The 20,351-nt window shown below is 36.0% G+C and overlaps 1 protein-coding gene across 2 annotated transcripts in view; it reads right to left on the reverse strand.

Moving 5' to 3' along the window:
- Nucleotides 1-719: 719 nt before the first annotated feature.
- Nucleotides 720-20,351, reverse strand: part of LOC123684889 (gamma-aminobutyric acid type B receptor subunit 2) — a 45,444-nt gene continuing 25,812 nt past the window's right edge. For both annotated transcript variants that reach the window (XM_045624391.1, XM_045624390.1), the window contains 2 exons: nt 16,846-17,121; nt 720-1,664 (listed from right to left, as the gene is read on the reverse strand). In XM_045624391.1, the coding sequence (XP_045480347.1) occupies nt 804-1,664; nt 16,846-17,121 (1,137 nt within the window). In that variant the 3' untranslated portion in view covers nt 720-803. The remainder of the gene's footprint in view (nt 1,665-16,845; nt 17,122-20,351) is intronic.

Below are 20,351 nucleotides of genomic sequence, written 5' to 3' on the forward strand. Positions count from 1 at the left end.
AAATAGCGAAATATTCAAAATGATCATTTTTTATAAACAACCTGTAACTCGAGAACAAATAAGGATATCTCTGATTAGCTTTCAGATATATCATTATTTCGAAAAAAAGAGATCCAGGTCTTTGAAGATTTTATCTCTGAGTCTTAAACCTCTCGAGATGCTTTAAGTGAACATCGAATTTGGGACACCCTGTACTGGCCAAATCAGTGCTGATATTCTCGATCTTATAGAAAGAATTCAGGAAAGCACTGGTTTTTGCAAATTATAGTAGGAGATATTCGAAGGTGAATTATTACATATTATCATTAAAATTTGGTGGAATTCATTTTTAATCAAATTATAATTTATTAATAATTAATTGATTTACCATATTTTTTCATACTGCTTTATTTGACACTTTTCACCAGAATCTCATTTACGATAATGTACTTAGGACTAAGGGAATTTTATGAATAACATTCGAATACTAACTTTATTGCTATCTATATCTTTCAGAAGTTTGAAAGAATATATTTGGAATATTTATCATGAAATAATTCAAACATAAGTTTTGAACTCTTTTATAATATAATTTTCTTTAACGAATTGCTATCATTATAATATGTATGTGAAACATCAAACTGATAGTCGTGTCCTCAAAGGTTGACAGATATTGAACTGATTCATAAAACGCTGATAAAACCAAAATATAAGATTCATCTTATTTTCGGACGATATTTGTTATCTCTGAAATCCAATAAGTATATTGATATACATAATTATATTCAAAAATGAAAGATCCATGATTCGATACACATTTTCACCTATATATGATAAATAATACAACCTGGTTTAATCTGACCTATCTCTAGAGATTCTACACTGTCGATATCCTGTACTACATCATAGTCCTTCTTTCCTTCATCCATTTCTTCCTCATTTTCCACTGAATCCATGTCTCCAATAGACGACAAATTATCGAAGAACCTTCTCAACTTCCCAAATATCTTAAGTTTGTTGAAGAATCCATGGTTCAATTCATTTTCTGACGAAAAACGTGTCTTAGGATCCTCTGATACATTACGACTTGTAGGCCATGAGGCTCTTGCTCCTTGGCGCTCTGGCAAATCTAGGTATAACGGCTTACTTATTGTGTAAACTTCTTTATTACTATTGTTAGAGCTAGAGGAATTGAGGAGACTCTCTAGGTAGTTTATTTCATCGTCCAACGCTTCAATTTCATATTTGAACACTCTGTTCTGTATCTCCAGTCTATTGATCAATTCTTTGGGATCTTTATAGATAAATCTTCTCGTATTGCATTCAAATTTCAAGCCCATGCTTTGCATCAGCACATCATCATTTTTCATTCTGCCGAATAAAAGTCTAAACTGTGGAACGAACAACAAGAATAATGTTAAAGTTGTGGCGATTATGATGCTACAAGAACTGCTCAGGTAGCTTAGTATCACATATTCGCCAATAAAATTTGATAAAATAAGCATCAATGCTGCGAACAGAACAGAATAAACACAAATTCCAATGTAACGAAAATCGTTAAGTGTAGGTACTTTAACGTTTCGATTTTTCCAAGCGATGAAAACTCCCATTATAAGGGCTAAGGCTTTGTATCCATAGAGAGCGAAGTACCATCCAACAGTGTTGTTCGACTCGCAGACTTGAACCTGAAAAATATGAAAAAATTAACACAAATTTCTGTAAAAATGGATATCATGATGGCGAGCTACACTAATATAGAACTTCGGTGAAACAAAGGATTTATAACAAATTGTTTTTGTAATATACTAGCTTAGGTACCATCCGCACATTTCTTTGAGCTCTGAAGATTTTCCCATGGAAAATCTCATTCAATACATTAAACGCTAGATTTACCAAAATGGCGAATGCGCAGACTTTTCTTCCTCTATAGAATGTTCAAGATTTCAAATAAAATTTATTTTCAAAATTTCATATTCATCTAGAACTAATAATCTCATTACATCATGCTCAATTTTCTGGGAACCAAATAGCCTAAGATTCATTGAATATATGCTAATATTAGTCACCCAGAGTCAATACGTATGATAAAAGTAACTAAATGATCATTAATCAATGACCAATGATGAAACAAATCTTGAGAGATAAAGAAGAAATAAGTGAGACATCAGAACAAAGTGAAATATACATCGAAATAACTCTTATTATTGAATAAAAATGTTTTTTGACATTCCAACACTGGTCCTTGTGGTATACTTGTATCAACCGTTTTCCACACAAGGTTTCATTTATTCTTACACAGTGACTTATGCTGTTATTTTTCAACAAATTCAGAGTATTTTTCCTAATTCCCAACTTTTCATTTCTGTCAAACAATTTATCGTGTGAGTTTGTATCAAAATATAGTAAGGATGAAAACATTTATTCTAACGGGTGTTTTTTTTTCGAAATATATAACTTTAAGTTGGCAATACTGTTCAAGATGACGACCGATTTAACAGCTCTCAAATGATTCATTTTCAGTCTGGTTTGGCAATTCATCATGAATAGACTCACGCCTGAACTTCGAAAATAATGGTTCTGTACGGAATACGTATCACGCACTACGTCCATTTTATTTTGTTTAACGATGAAGCGCACTTCTGGTTGAAAGGCTACGTCAACAAACAAAACTGCCGCATTTGGAGTGAAGCTTATCCTCAAGTGTATGTCGAAACACCGGTACATCCAGAAAAACTGACTGTTTGGTGCGCTATATGGGCTGGTGGAATCATTGATCCGTACTTCTTCAAAAACGATGATGGCCAGAACGTTACAGTCAATGGTGATCGGTATAGAGCCATTATTACTAACTTTTTCATTCCTGAATTGAACAACCATGGTGTCCAGGAGCTGTGGTTCCAACAAGACGGCGCAACATGTCACACAGCTCGTGCCACAATCGATTTATTGAAAGACACATTTGGTGACCGCCTCTAATTTCACGTTTTGGACCTGTGAATTGGCCTCCAAGATCTTGTGATTTAACACCGCTAGACTACTTTCTGTGGGGCTATGTGAAGTCATTGGTCTATGCGGATAAGCCACAAACCCTTGACCATTTGGAAGACAACATTCGCCGTGTTATTGCCGATATACGGCCACAAATGTTGGAAAAAGTCATTGAAAATTGGACGTCCAGATTGGACTACATCCGAGCCAGCCATGGCGGTCATATGCCGGAAATCATATTTAATATGTAATGCCACGAGATTATCATGCGCATAAATAAAATTCATGTCAATCGAATAATCCATCGTTGTTTTATTGCAATTTAAAGTTCTATAGCTCTAAAGAAACACCCTTTACCATTGAAGGAAACCTTGTACTCAACAATTTCCCAGAGATTGACGCTGAAAGATTGAATGGTATTGCATTCTAAAATAATGAGGAGGCACTGACGTGAAGTCAGAAGCTTTTGAGCGCTCGTTCAATTTTGCACCACAGAATAAACGCTGAAGAGCTCCTGACTTCACGTCAGTATTTATCTCATTTCTTGTTCGATATTCTGTTTAAAGTTTCTATGATTCTGATAGCGCGTTCAACACAAATATTTCATATTTATTTACTTGCATAATCTCAACTCGGTTAGTTTTGATTAATCTAGCAGAAAGATATTTCACTGAAAGCTTGAAAATTTTTATTCTATAAATACACCCAACATTTCAATCTGATTGAATATAATATTATGGAAATATTGTGAATTTATGTTTCAATATTTTTCTTGAAATTTTTATGGTTCTGATAGTGTGGTCCACTTAATATATTGTTCATCTTCACTCATAATCTCATCATGCTTTGTTGTTTGAAGTTGAAGTTAATTTTCGTATTGCTCTATCTCAAAAGAATATTTATCTCAACTACGTCTATTTGGTGATCACGCAAAGATTGGATCTGATATCGTTTTTATATGTACAAAAAAACGTGATAAAGTGAAACAATTGATTTTCTATACTTGGTAGAGAATTATCATTAACTGTTCTTTGAGGGTGGCTGAAAAATGTTGATATGAATTCGACATAGAAAAGTTTTCTGCATTCCGGAAAATAAGGAGAAAGCTTTTTGTTGATCCAGATTAATGAAGTGCCATGAGAAAAGGATTTTCTTTCGGTAGATAGGCATATATCACAGTCCGAGAGGAATATTTAATGGAGCGATTCAGGCAATGTTCAGAATGTCTAAATTGCTCACACAAAATCTTTTTCACTCTCATATTATGGTCGAAATTTTCAATTTATCATAGGAATAACCACTTTCTGTCATCTTAAACGTAAACAGTCCTTCTATGATCCTAATTTTTTTTCTGAGATTTATTCTACTAAGGTAATTCCATCAAGATGGCATCTTGTTGAATAAATCTTTTGAATAAATTTGTTGATAACGTGTTTGTCTACCGCGATTATCTATAGACTCCCCAACACGTATCGGCATTGATGCAATAAGATGGTCTATTTCATCTTGAGGGATACTATCCCAAGCTACCTGTACTTCATGTCAGAGCCGCCAAAGTCCGAGGGGGCTAGGGTAAATTTCCAAGCCTTGTTCTACCCATGATGTCCCAAACATGCTATATGGGTGAAAGATCGGTGGATCTGGGCCGACAATGGCAAAAGATTCACATGGATCGCTCCGAAAAAGTTTAAACTAACTCTGGCAATATGAGGTTGGGCATTATCTTGCTGAAATATAGGATTCTCGAGCTGGTTGAGGTAAGGGAGAATATATGGCTCCACTATTTTTTGAAGGTAACGCCTACTGTCCGGTGTACATGACGCTCAGCATCAAACTGAGGTTCACGTCTTTCTCCCCGACGTGGTCTAACCCTTCTTCAGCCATCATGTGCATCCAAGTAGAATCGAAATTCATCAGAGAAGACGACCTGATGCCATTCCACATTTCAATATTGACGTTCTCTGCACCACTGTAATCGTTGCTGGCGATTTTCAACCGTCAGAGGCAACACAACATGGGGTCGATAATGCTACGGTCCGAAAGACCTTATCCGTTTGGACAGTTAAAGGATGGCCTTGTTCTCCTAACCACTCATCAGCCAAAGATTGAGTTGTCGCAAATCGGTCTCTCATGGCCATAAGTCTTAGACGTCAATCTTGAACTTCATTTGTGCCCCTTCGACGTCCGGCGCCTACTATTCTTCGATTTTGGACATAATCAAACCACGCTTGACAACATCTCATAACAGTGGTTGGATGGACAGCTGTTCGTACGGTTAGCGATTTCTCGAAATGACAACCCTCCCGTAAACCTATAATTCGACCTCTTTCAAATTCCCTTAGCTGGCTATGAATTCCGCTTACACGTGCTCTAGGCATTTCAACAACAATTAAACATCGACTTTGGATCTCCTCGAACAGCTGGTTTGTTGTAAAATTTATAAAACTTGCAAAAAATTACTACAATATTTGAGTAACAAAAATTGTTTACATAAAAAAACCTTCACGATTTTTCCTCCAAATTCAATAATTTACTCCTTGCTATACAAAAAAAAAAATTCAAATTTCAACAGCTCCTTCTGGGTTTTGCAGTTTCTTTGTCAGTTAGTATAATAATAACGATGAAGGATAATGGGAATAAGACAGCCTTTAAAAAACAACTTCTTAGTTAAGCGACGTTTCGTCTGTATATTCAGACTCTTTCACAGACAAAACTAATCGTTGTAGACTAAAAAAATCATCGAATTCACAGAGTATTAGTGAAATCTCAGTCATATATACAACATGATGAACAAATTGCAGAAAACATCAAACTTAAAAACAACGAAATACAGGAAACCAAATGAAACAACTTATTCTACTATTCCCATTATCCTCCATCGTTTTATGGCTGATAAGGACGTGAACATTATTCTATTAGTATAGGGTGTTTTTTTTCGAGGTGTATATCTTTAAGTTGGCATTACTGTTCGAGATGGCGACCGATTCAACAGCTGTCAAGTGATTTATTCTCAGTTTGGTTTGGCAATTCATCATGAATAGATTCACGTCTGAAAAACGCTTGCAAATAGTGCAATTTTATTTCGAAAATAATGGTTCTGTGCGGAATACGCATCGCGCACTACGTCCATTTTATTTTGTTTAGCGATGAAGCGCACTTCTGGTTGAATGGCTACATCAACAAACCAAACTGCCGCATTTGGAGTGAAGCTAATCCTCGAGTGTATGTCGAAACACCGTTACATCCAGAAGAACTGACAGTTTGGTGCACTTTATGGGCTGGTGGAATCATTGGTCTTCTTCAAAAATGATGATGTCCAGAACGTTACAGTCAATGGTGGTCGGTATAGAGCCATGATTACTAACTTTTTCATTCCTAAATTGAACAACCATGATGTCCAGGAGCTGTGGTTCCAACAAGACGGCGCAACATGTCACACAGCTCGTGCCACAATCGATTTATTGAAAGACACGTTAGGTGACCGCCTAATTTCACGTTTTGGACCTGTGAATTGGCCTCCAAGATCTTGTGATTTAACACCGCTAGACTACTTTCTGTGGGGCTCTGTAAAGTTATTGGTCTATGCGGATAAGCCACAAACCCTTAACCATTTGGAAGACAAAATTCGCCGTGTTATTGCCGATATACGGCCACAAATGTTGGAAAAAGTCATCGAAAATTGGACGTCCAGATTGGACTATATCCGAGCCACAAGATTATCTAGCGGATAAATAAAATTCATGTCAATAGAATAATTCATCGTTGTTTTATTGCAATTCAAAGTTCTATAGCTCTAAAGGAACACCCTTTATTTTAATCCCATTTCGAAATGAAACATTTAATATGTAGAACAACACTTCTACTACTGAAATGTGTAATTAAAAACAAAAAAAAATGCGAAAGGCAATCTACCGAAACCTTCTATTATGAAAGTTTCAAGCCAAAGACTACAAGCACAATATATGCAGAGAATGTGAGTATTCCGAACGGCACCTGAAATTCCACAGAACTTCCAGAAAATACATATAACGCCATCATGAGTAAGAACCCCGGGGAACATAGCGTAAATTGTATTCCATACCAGCAGAACCTTTCACACCAGTATTTCCGCGTCAATCTCGTCCTGTTTATTAAATGAGAAACCTCTTTGATGTTGCGAGACTACTTATGGAAGATCTTCCATGCAAATATCCTGTAACAATCATATATTTTTTTTTTTTTGAAGGCGTGAAGATGCGGAGAGAAAATATCGATTTAGTCATGAGTATGATGACGAGCCTCAGACTTTTGGTGGGATTAGTTTACAATTGAGGAATGCACTGACTGTACCGGGTTCTTCACCATAATTTGACCCCCCCTTTAACTTTGTTACTAAAAGTGGTACAAAAATATGTTTTGTACAAAAGTTTCACGAAATCGACTAGTGTTTTTTAAAATGATTTCACAAAACGAAATATATACAGAGTGGGCAACATATTGATTGCAACTTCATTTTTTCACCCTGTATATTTTTCTATATTTGACTAGCTCTTTTTCCCCTGATTTCGAATATATAACATATGTTTCGTCTATCTCTCTTATTCTGAGTACCAAAGAGTTTCAAATTTTAAGAACCACCTGGCATGCTCAGTAATCAGTTTTCAAGGGGTAGGCTGCGATAAATCAAAATGCCCTTTTTTGAATTATCTTGTTGGCAACGATATGACATACGTTTTTCACTATAAATTGGAATTGGATGATTTGGATGCATATTGGATCAATATGTTGCCCACTCTGAATATATTTATTTTTGCGAAATCATTTTAAAAAACACTAGTCGATTCAGTGAAACTTTTGTAGAAAACATTTTTTTTTTGTACCTTTTTCAGTAACAAAGTTGAAGGGGGTCAAATTATGGTGAAAAACCCGGTACGTCACTGCTTTCTTCATTTTTAAGAGTTCCTATAACCGATCGCCCTATCATTTCGTCTCAATGTCTGTGCAGTTTTCGAATTTTGAGCTGAGAGCGGCCTCAAAAGATAAGGATCGACTGACTGTTAAAGAATCCGTCCTCAAATTCGATTCTGTCCGTCCGGTCGTATACACGATAACATTGAAATGAAAGGACATAGAAACTTGAAATTTAAAGGTTCGAATGTTGAATGCCGCTGTAAAATTTGTTGATGGACGAAATTCCACTAGACAGGGTCCACTAGACACATTCAACGTCTGTATAACATGACTTCTCCCCAAAATTAATTCAGAAAAATATATTCCACGTCACTATCAACAGAATTCTTTTCGCCTAAACGTATATAACGAAAAAACCTCATGGACCGAATTTCTATCTGCGAATCGCTGTTGAATCGCAACAAAATCTAGCCATTTTTAAAACGGTTGGTGATAGGTTATGGAAAGTGAATCACTAACCACAACGTCAAGCGAAAACGGTCGTGGTCGAAACGTAGTGAGTCGGCGAAAACGGCCAGAAAGGTTTTGCTGGGATTAGCAGGGAATTTTATTTACAGAGAGCTCCCCTATAGCATAACTGTACTGTACTGTCAACAAGTGTCCGTCGGAAGGAAGGAATCACCCAGAAAAGGCTAGCTTTGGCCGATAGGAAAGAAATTGTTATCCATGTGGTGGCTTCTCATAAAGCTCCACATAGCAACAATAAACACAGCACTCGGTGGCCTAGAGGTTAAGAGTGTAGACTCACTCACCGAGATGCGTAAAGGTGCCGGGTTCGAGTCCCGGCGGCTCCCAATTATAATAAATTCCCCAAGCGTCTGTGACACGGCACACACAAATATACCAAAGTCACACTGATGAGTCCGGTGTGTGTGCCAGGGACGAAACGCATAAGTAGGCATATGTGAAATCCTACAGCCCTAAGGATACAAACATTAATAGTGACTCCTGCTGGTGAAAAATTCGCTTCAACAGTTGCTTGTGAAAATCGACTGTCTCAATTTTTTCCAATAGGACGAGGGCTCTTATGAGAGAGGCATAATGATATTCCCTTTAAAATGGCAACAAAAGGGCTCTTATTCTACCTAAATCGGATTTAGGTATTTTAGCCTTGCTTTTCATGCAAAAATAATATTTTTTTTTACTACACCTTATACTATATCGTGCCTGAGGTTTCTTATGAAATAAATCATATATTAATGAAACATGTCAAATTGTTTGAAATTGTTTTTATACTATTTTGGAAATTGTATATGATATGATTTACTAAAATCCATCTTTCTATGTAAAAACACTTGACTCAGTGTGCACCAACAAAAGTTCCGCTATTTTGCTCGTTCCCCGAACATAGCGCTATCATTTCGTCACGATTTCTACATTTTTCGAATTTTGATGCGTCGCGAATTGTTTTAAAAGTTTTCGAATCTTGAATGCTGCAGTTGAGTTAGTTAATGGGCAAACTCCGACTAGGGATTCTGTAAATATTTATGTTCGAGATTTTGTTTTCCTAACACTTTCTAAACTACGGATTCGACAAGGATAAAATTTTGCATTCAGACGTAAAATGACGATTTTAAGCGTTATACGAGATTTTATGTTAATCGCATCTTCGGAACTCCAAACCAACTTTCCGAATAATTTATGACTCAGTCCTCACATTACTCAGGGAAAAAACCAGAGTTTCAAGATAAGATATATTCCTCAATGTTTGAAGATCAAGAATAATGGACATGAATTGAAGCAAAGTTCTCTTAATCGCATAATACTTGTCTTTAATTAATTTAATTCAATTCATTTCTTGATTACTGAACCGAGTGTAAGCCCGTACGAATTGAATATAATCATGACAAAGAGTTTTCATATATAATTTCCTCACAAAGTGTTTTTCAGCTCCTAATTAAATTCACAAATGTCTTTATAATTGAACTAATTTCAGGTAACGTAGGTATACATAACTCTCACTCGCCTCGACGCTGATGCAACCTGGAATTGTTTGAAATCCCGAAATTCCCGAGAATCCTCATTTATCAGCCCCTGAGTTGAAAATATAAAGCCGCGCATTATTTCTAAGAAGATGCTGCTTTTCAAACCAGAGCACCAGAATAACCTTTATTTATAAGGTTGAACCACGTGTTTTATTATTAGCGATGGAGTTTAAATGCATTCATTCAATTCCACGAATATTGAAAAATTTAATATTTGAATTACTGACTGATTTTTCTCGTCCCCCAAAAAATTCGCTTTGAAATTTTTAGAGGATACAAAATCTTCATCTGTCCTGGACAGGGCCGTGCCACCCTAAGGGGCAAGATGGAAAAGGCCCAGGGGCACACATCGTCAAAAGTCTTGGCCCTCCGAAGTTTCTCAAGAAATAAACAATCTATGTTCTGAAAATGGGATGACAATTTTCAACTGCAAAATATTCGATAGAAAATCTTTGTTACTCTTTACTTTATACAGTCTGGGACAAAATAGGAAAAATGAGAAAAAATCTAAATTTATCGATTATTTATTTTCGATTAATTATAGTTATTAACAACTAATTCCAAATTCAATAGTCCGTATTACCACCTCTTCTTTCAATTAACTGCCCAATACGCCTATGCATCCAACGAATCAAGTTATGAAGAAAATACAAAAAAAAAAAGAAAAAGAAGTATAATTTTCAGTATGTAATAATATCATACGATTTTAGTTATCTATCTGGTTGATGTATCAGCAAATATGCCATCAACATAACAATTTTCAAACAGAAGACTTCCACGATATTACGTAGGAATCATAATCGAAAGTAACACAAGGAGAATGCATGTCATCAAGGGAGAGTAGCGATATACTGGTTTCACCCTTGTTAGGAATCATCAGTACCGCATTACTCAACCCAAGATGACAAACAAACGAAATAGTAGGCACCTTATTGAACGCTGGCAGGCGCAAAGCAGTATGATTACTGCGATTCGCCACCCATCGGACAAAAACCTAACTACTTCCTCCACGGGCACTGCGTATTACCAAGTATCAGCCATTTTATTTATTATGAATCAAGTTATTAATGAAATTTTCAGGTATATCGTTCCTGAAAGGCTAAACTCCATCCCTGAAAAGTTGAAGGTGGATATTGATCTTCCTAAGTAATCCCATACGTGCTCAATTGGATTCATGTCTGGTGAGTTTGCTGGCCAGTTCATTCTCTGGATATTGTTCTTTTGAAGAATATTTTGAACCCTTCATGTGCTTTGTGGTGGGGCGTTATCATCCCTATAAATGAAATTATCCCCAAATTCGTTGCGCAGAGGAACAATGATTGGTTCAATGATGTTTTCTGGCACCAGCCATTGTTCGTTCAATGATAATGAGAGGGGTACGACGCCCGAACATTATACCCCCAGCACATTATCAATCTGCCTTGAAAAGGCACAACTTCCCGGGTGAATTTGAGTCGCTCTAGTCTGCCTGGACCTCTGCAAAACTCTTTCTCGTCGACTTGTGAACCGAATCGTGACACGTGCTAAACGTCAGTCTTAGTGATCTGCCCATTGCTGACGGGTAGCTCTATGTCTAGGTGATAACCGAGGTACTCTTAAAGATCTTCTTGCCCTTGAATTTGGGAAATGCCAACGTCTCCTTGTTGTACTGGTTGAGACTAGCCGTCTTAAGGTCCTCAAGAAATTACTTCGAAGGACTGTTACAGATACCGTTCGACTTCTTCGAGTAAAATTTGTGATTTAATGGTCTTCCCTAGCAGGTGTTACTCTAGGTCGACCGGACACCGGTCTTCAGGCAACCTTGCCGGTTTCCAGGCCACGATACGCCTTACTGAAGTCTGTGGAATATTCAAAAGTTGAATGAGGTGGTTCGACAAAGCTTCTCGATGCAGGGCTACTGTTCTTACCTGGTGAGAAATTGGATGTACAATTTCTCAAGAAAACAATATCCAGAGAATGAACTGGCCAGCAAACTCACTAGACATGAATCCAATTGAGCACGTATGGGATTACTTAGGGAGATCAATATCCACCATCAACTTTTCAGGAATTGAGTTTAGCCTTTCAGGAAGATTGGAACGATATACCTGAAAATTTCATTAATAACTTGATTCGTTGGATGCCTATAGGCATATTGGGCAGTTAATTGAAAGAAGACATGGTTATACAGACTATTAAATTTGGATTCAGTTGTTCATAACTATAATCAATCAAAAATAAATAATCGATAAATTTAGATTTTTTCTCATTTTTCCAATTTTGTCTCAGACTGCATAAAGTATAGAGTAACAAAGATTTTCTATCGAATATTTTGCAGTTGAAAATTTTCATTTCATTTCCAGAACATAGATTGTTTATTTCTTGAGAATCTTCGGAGGGCCAAGACTTTTTACGATGTGTGTATTTCGGAAGTATGATTTATGAATGACAATTTTATGTAACGATAGGGAGATGCCTGGGGTGCACCTGAAGCGCCCCTGGGTCTTTTCCATCTTGCCCCTTGGGGTGTCACGGCCCTGTCCAGGACGGATGAAGACATTGCATCCTCTAAAAATTCCAAAGCGAATTTTTTGGGGGACGAGAAAAATCAGTCAGTAATTCAAATATTAAATTTTTCAATATTCGTGGAATTGAATGAATGCATTTAAACTCCATCGCTAATAATAAAACACGTGGTTCAACCTTATGAATAAAGGTTATTCAGGTGCTCTGGTTTGAAAAGCAGCATCTTCTTAGAAATAATGCGCGGCTTTATATTTTTAACTCAGGGGCTGATAAGTAAGGATTCTCGGGAATTTCGGGATTTCAAACAATTCCAGGTTACATCAGCGTCGAGGCGAGTGAGAGTTCTGTATACCTACGTTACCTGAAATTAGTTCAATTATAAAGACATTTGTGAATTCAAATAGGACCTGAAAAACACTTTGTGAGGAAATTATATATGAAAACTCTTTGTCATGATTATATTCAATTTGCACTGGCTTACACTCGGTTCAGTAATCAAGAAATGAATTGAATTAAATTAATTAAAGACAAGTATTATGCGATTGAGAGAACTTTGATTCAATTCATGTCCATTATTCTTGATCTTCAAACATTAAGGAATTTTTCCACGGAATATTCTCAATATTACAACAATCATTCAATTTTGAATCCTGAGGAAAAACAAGAAGGGGCACAAATATAATATTTTCCAGGAGCGCATCTTGTGCTAGGCGCAGTCCTGGTCGTGGGTGCATTTGAATACTCAGAAAGGATTGAAACTACTTTCGTAAGTAATTGCACAAGTGCATCAAAATTACCGAATATTTTGCATGACAGCGTGTTGTCATGAAAACTGCATTCCTACAATGCAATTATCGCTGGAATTTTCGATAATTGTTCTCCACATACATAGAATTTTTGACAGGAGGGAAATATTCATGGAAACTGGTTTGACAATCGGTTAAAATGCAAAATGGGAATTCCTAACTTGGATTGTCCAATCAATTCGTTCTGAAGGGTGGACCGTGACTAATTTCGAACATGAAGTAATGGAAATTGGAACTCGGGAATTTTTCAATCATCTCGTTCACAAAAAAGAGAATTTCAATGATTGTACGATTTTTTTTAGCGCTCTTTGCCCAAGCAGGGCGCTATTTCATTGCGTCACGATGATATTTCTATTACCTTGACGTCCGGGTTATCGTCCATCCAGCCGTTAACTCAATATCTCTCGAACCTAACCTAGAAGCATCAAGATGGTTTCGGAGTTCGATAAAATAAACAAAATCCGATTAGGGTTAGTTGAACAGACGTTTGGGGTATGAAATACTTCGAACGAACTGAACCTCGCCCTCTATAAATGTTAAAACAAGTGTATTCAAATTTCAATTCAATAAAGTGCTTTATTATTATCATTATCATTCATTGCACCAGGCCGAACGAAATGTTTTTCCCTCTTAATTAAAAATCTACATGTCGGATGGGGAGAATATTTCCATATAGAGATTTATATTTATTATTTAATTTTATTTTTATTATTTATTTTTTTTATTTATTTATATTTATTATTTAATTTTTTTTTCATGTATCAACAAGGGTTGAGTGGTAGAACACCTGAGGGTGAACTTCCCCTTGAGATTTCTATAAAGAAATAAAGGCCTCATTATTATTATAGTTATTTATGCAAAAAGTGAATGTTTATTGCACGAGTTGCATACAACATTTTTTTTACGTTCATGCAAAAAGCAAAAAATGATTTATTGAGGTGCGGCACTAGGTGTAGGAAAATGAAAAGCGCAACTTGAATACTTTATTATTAATATCGATTTGCATTGAGACAGGAACTAATACGTTACGAACAATTTAACTCAAACTTTATTTTTACCCTCAATGTTGAAAGTGAATGAACAATTGGTGCAATTTTCAATATGAATATTTCGTAGTGAAGTACTTTTTAAATCCACTTCTTGATTTGTTACTGCTGTAAACGTACTAGTACTTGGTAACTGCACATCGTTATTTCCTTCAGGCTTAAATATTTGTTTTTCAACACTGAGTTTGTTTGCATGTGATTCGTCTACGTATCCCTCCGCTACTGTCGACGATTTCCATCAGCACGTTGAAGTAGAATGACAGATGAGTGCAATAAAAACTTTATTGCACTAGTGTAATAAAAAACTTCTTTTTCCACTAAATATAGTTCAATAAAGTTTTGCTTTTTGCAAGAATGTAGAAAAAATAAATTAAAAATCAACCATTTAGATTATATAGGGTAAAAATAACTTCTCTAAAATTTCGAATGGCCATTGTGAAGAAACGTTTTCGAGTATCTATAGGTATAAACCAAATAGAGTATGCATCGTTTGTTGATACAGATGATTAAAGCCTACTATAAAGAAAAATGATTTCTGCACGTACAGAAGATTTACAGAGTGAGTCCAAAGATATCAAGTTCATCATTGATTTCCAAAAAAATTGAACAGTGGAATTTTATTCATTTTTAGATATTTTTTGGGATATCAATACCAATTGTGATTGATGATGTTAACATCTCCTGAATCAAACTGATACATATGTAATTCTATTATGTAGGTATGTGTTTCTCATCAAACTACATCCGTCCTGCTCATTGATATATCTATGTAGATGCCTGAAATTCCAGAATAGGCGATTATCAAATCGATCGTTCACGGTGAAAGATCACTCGGCAGTTAGGTACATAAAATGAACAAGGTGGATCAGAAATTACTGATAATTTCCTCGGAGAAATTACGCTCAATTCCAATTTTATTGGAATATTACAATAATAGTATATTCTAAAACAAGTTGCAAAATAGGCTCCTATTCCAACACGAATGAGAAACGAAAACGAGCGACGAAGAAGCGAGGATCGGAAGTCAGTCTAGACAACCACAAAAGGAAAAATATAACCGAAAACAATGTTCTAATGAGTTCATTAGATCACTGTTTTTAATACAGTAATAAACTCATTAAGATACTGAAATAGAGAAATATATGTTCGACACAAATCCGTTGAGAGATTCTGAACAATACTGAAAAGATTTATCAGGGAGTTTCGGGACCTATGGTTCCTTTTTCAAGACTAAAACATTTATTAACTAATAATTTATAAATTTCAAATAAATAATAAATTCATTCATTATGTATTTTGTCATTTCTTATATAGGTAATACGAATGAATATTATATTCCTTGGAACAAAAGCTGTGAAAAAATACCGAGGCGTCAATATTGAAAGGCTACATCATTCCTGTACCGCTTCAGCCTCATCTGTCTTGGATGGGGAGGAGATATTAAAATTTTCCAGTTAAAACCCAAGTTAACGTCAAGACTTCGTGAGCCATCAATTGTGGCAATATTTCGAAACTTAATTTAAATTGAAATATTAAAAGGGCAGATAAGATGAATTTTTCGCTATTTATATAAGATAGGTGACAGATATATTCTCTTGTACTAATATTTTGTATGGCATATTTCCGATATTTTCTCTTAATAATTATTTCATTACGCTGAGAAAGTGAATGAATTTGAATTATGCATCATTTTGGCTGTTCTATTGAAACATCGATGAATGCAAATAAATGAAGAATAAATAAATACCTAAAAAAATAAATTAATCAATAAATGAATGAATGAATAAATCCATAATTGAAGTATTGAATAAAAACGAATTTATTCATTAATTAATTTGCTTTTAAATGTAATAATTTCATATAATCATTGATAAATGTATTAGAGAATAAAAATGAAAGGGATGTTTATTTGTTAATTCATTTATTGGCCAGCTAGATGATGGCACAATGCCGAAATCAATCGCTGTATTGGATTTCATTGAAGAAAACTTTTATACAGGGTTTCCCGTAAAGACATGATCATATTAATAAATGAATGATTAGTGAACAAAAGCGGGTTAATAAATAGAAATAAATTAATTGATGAACTCATTTTGATATAAATAGGTACTAAAATGAACCGTTTGTTGATGACATCGACAAAACGTCCTATGATGAATTTGGCAAAGTAAAATCGTTTTTTGAACTTTCAAAATTTCGATTTCATATTAAATTGAAAAGGTGTTTGAGAGTAAAAGCAGAGGCTCCCTCAAATAATGACGCTCAAATACAACTTATTATATCGAAAAATTCTGAAAAATATTTAGTAATGAATGTCCTACAGAGCTCTCAGTTGCTAAAAATATTTTTTCCTGGTAAATAACAAAACATATCAATTTGATAGCAATCAATGAAAGTACAATTAGACAGTTAGGGCGGCGAAATTTTATTTTGCCGGGACGCCAAAATGTTTGCCGGCAGCCCTGGAAGGGATGATCACACCACACAAGATGTCAACCTGCAAATAAATCTGTCTCTGCGTTTTCCTGAAATACCTATACACACGGAAATATTCAGCTGGAAAAATTGATCAATAGTCCAACTCACCTGGTTCTGGTAGACTACGCTGTGTCCACCGATGAAGTCCAATGTCAAGTTGTGCAGCTTCCTATCCAACGGATCGATCACCACCCACAGGGCCAGGATGATAGCATCTAATACAACGGGAGTCGAGATGAGAGCAATCAAGTGTGTATCCTTCAGGAATTTCGATTTCAGAACGCTTGTTCTGCAATTGTTGAAAAGTTTATGAACCCTGTAAGTCTTAGCGAAGATCGACCCGTAGACAAGGGAGAATCCCGCTGACAAAAGGAACGCTTTGGCCTGAAAATATGATGGATAACGTATTTGAAACGTCGACTAAGCTAATGGGAATTATGAATCGTATGCGAATAATGTACGCTTCGAATATCGTTCCATTCTGGATTGTCTTTTTCGATTGTAAACGTTCGGAATGGCTCGAGAGATAAAAATAACGACCCTGCAATTTTCATACATAATACTATCAGATCGTAGCGTTGAGAGAATTGGAAAGCCCCGAAGCAGAATGATTTTTTCCTTTCAATCCCCTCATGAGTTGCTCTCTAAGTGTCGATTTCTGACGCTATTAGCATAATTTAAACATCAAATGAACCTATATTATATCTAAAAACATTTTTCCCATGTTCCCAAATATACTAACTGACAAAGAAACGTCAACACCCAGAAGGAGCGTTTTACATTTTAATTTTTTCTTAATGGAACATAGATAGTAAAGCAAAGAGTAAATGATTGAAATTTGGAGTGAAAAATGAAGAGTTTACATCTTTTTTTCAATAAATTTTTCGATAATGTGTTTGTCTTCCGCGATCATCTATCCACTTCCCAACACGTCTCGACATTGATGCAATAAAATGGTCTATTTCTTCTTGAGGTATATCAACCTAAGCTATCTGTACTTCATGTCTCAGAGCCGCCAAAGTCCGTGGGGGCTGGGGTAAATTTCCAAGCCTTCTACCCATGATGTCCTAAACATGCTCTACGGGCGAAAGATCAGGGGATCTGATCTGGGCGTCCATTGTAAAAGATTCACATGGGTCGCTTCGGAAAAGTTTAAACTAACTATGGCAACATGAGGTCGGACATTATCTTGCTGAAATATTGGATTCTCGAGCCGGTTAAGGTGAGGGAGAACATATGGCTCCACTTTTTCTTGAAGATAACGCAGAGCTGTCATGTTACCTCGAATAAAGACAAAAGGTGACCTACTTTCATATGCAATAGCACCACATACTATAACGCCTACTGTCCGGTGTACATGACGCAAACTGAGGTTCACGTCTTTCTCCCTGACGTCGTCTAACCTTTCTTCAGCCATCATGTGCACCCAAGGAAAAAAGATTAATCAAAAAAGACGAACTGATGCCATTCCACATTCCAATGTTGACGTTCTCTGTACCACTGTAATCGATGTCGGCAATGCTCAACCGTCAGAGGTAACACAAGATGGGGTCGATAATGCTGCAGTCCAAAAAATCCTATCCGGCGGTAAACCGTTCGGACAGTTACAGGATGGCCTTGATCTCCTAACCACTCATCAGCCAAAGATCGAGTAGTCGCAAATCGGTCTCTAATGGCCATAAGTCATAGACGTCAATCTTGAACTTCATTCGTGCCCTTCGACGTCCGGTGCCTACTCTTCTTCGATTTTGAGCATTATGAAACCATGCTTGACAACATCTCATAACAATAGTTGGATGGATATCTGTTCGTACGGTTAGCGATTTCTCGAAATGACAACTCCGCCTCTAGTAGTCCAATAATTCGACCTTTTTCAAATTCACTCAGCTGGCGATAAATTCCGCGTAAACATGCTCTGAACGTTTTAACAAAAACTAAACATTGACTTTGGATCTCCTCGAACAGCTGATTTGTTGTAAAATTAAAAAAAACGACTACAATATTTAACAAAAATTGTTTACATGAAAAAACCTTGACAATTTTTTTCTACAAATTCAATCATTTACTCCTTGCTATACTATCTATATTCTCCTTCTGGGTGTTGCACGTTCTTTGTCAGTTGACTTCAAGCAACAAATTCTACCTCCCTAGCCTGTATTCGTTCGTTGTACAGACCCCCCATAACTAAATCCTGACTGCGCCTTTGAATCAGTCAAATATCTCAAATAGGAAACATCTTACAAAAAAATGTTTGAATGAAAGGTAGATGGTTTTGAGAGGAAAGTCCAGAATCTCTTTCATTCAATTAACTCTTCTATAGGGGTCAACTTCGGAATTCAAAAGGGAACTCCTTTTTCTATTGCAGATTCGTATTATATTATACAGCAAAAAATATTTGAAATTTAGGTCTGAACGACCTTTACGTATCCGTTCCATTAATCATTCACATGAAACAGTCCTATTGACGTTTTTTGCTGAACTGTTTGTTTTCAGTAGATGTACAGTAAAAGTCATTGATCATTTGGAAATGGCGAAATTATTAGATTATTTTATCGGTTTGAAATACTTTCTCATTATTCAATAATGAATTTCAATTAAAAGAAGATTATTTGGAATCTAGTAGAAATTTTCGTAAAGCCGTCTATCTTATGGGCAGAATGTTTTCCACAATTTTTTCAACAATTTACGACCAATATTTCATGTGAATGTTTGATGGAACGGAAAAAAAGGGGTAGGTTCGTTTACAGAGCCATCTGCGATGATTCATGAAAAATTGTTCGTACGTATTCGACGTAAAATAAGAATCTGCAATATACACTCACCTTCAAAAAACTCGGTTACCTAAAATTTTGATGGAGTTTGTGACCCAGAACTTTCGTAATTATTCATCGATTTCAATTGTTTCTATGCCAAATTGAAAATAAATTTATTGGTATTTAAACGAACTCTTCCAAAAATGTTAATAGTTTATTCATACAGAATGAAATAAAAATGTATTTGTAATCCAATTTCTCAACACCCTATAGAACAGGAAATTTGTAGAGTTTACGATCAGTTTATTACATAGGCATACAACTTTGCTTCCGCCGCTTTCTTCCGAAATTCGTGGCTTTAATGTTAAAAACTGATTATACAGTTATGACTCAAAGTATTGTTCACCGCTGGCCAGTACTTTCTCCCATCTTTTGGAGCGTTCCACGAATCGATCCAATTTTTTACTTCTTCATAAAAGCGGAAGTGCTGGTCAGCCAGGCGGTTAGCCATTGATCGAAACAAGTGATAGTCCGAGGTAGCAACGTCTGGAGAATACGGCAGGTCTCTGGTCGTATTGCGGCCATGAATATTCGGTTTGGCCATCGATTTGGCAGCATGGCCGGGATATCTCCATATCTTTATACGCTTGTGATTATCCTAATGAACCCATTTTTCGTCTCCACTCACAATGCGATGCAGAAATTCCTTCTTTCTTTGCCTTGCAAACAGCTGTTCACAACCAAACAAACGCCGTTCAACATATTTCGGCTTCAACTTGTATGGCACCCAATTTCCTTGTTCCTGGATCATTCCCATGACTTTCAGGTGTTTTTGAACGGCTTATTGAGTCACTCCCAATA

This window comes from Harmonia axyridis, chromosome 7 (genome assembly GCF_914767665.1).
Source record: "Harmonia axyridis chromosome 7, icHarAxyr1.1, whole genome shotgun sequence".
NCBI classification, from domain to species: Eukaryota; Metazoa; Arthropoda; class Insecta; order Coleoptera; family Coccinellidae; genus Harmonia; species Harmonia axyridis.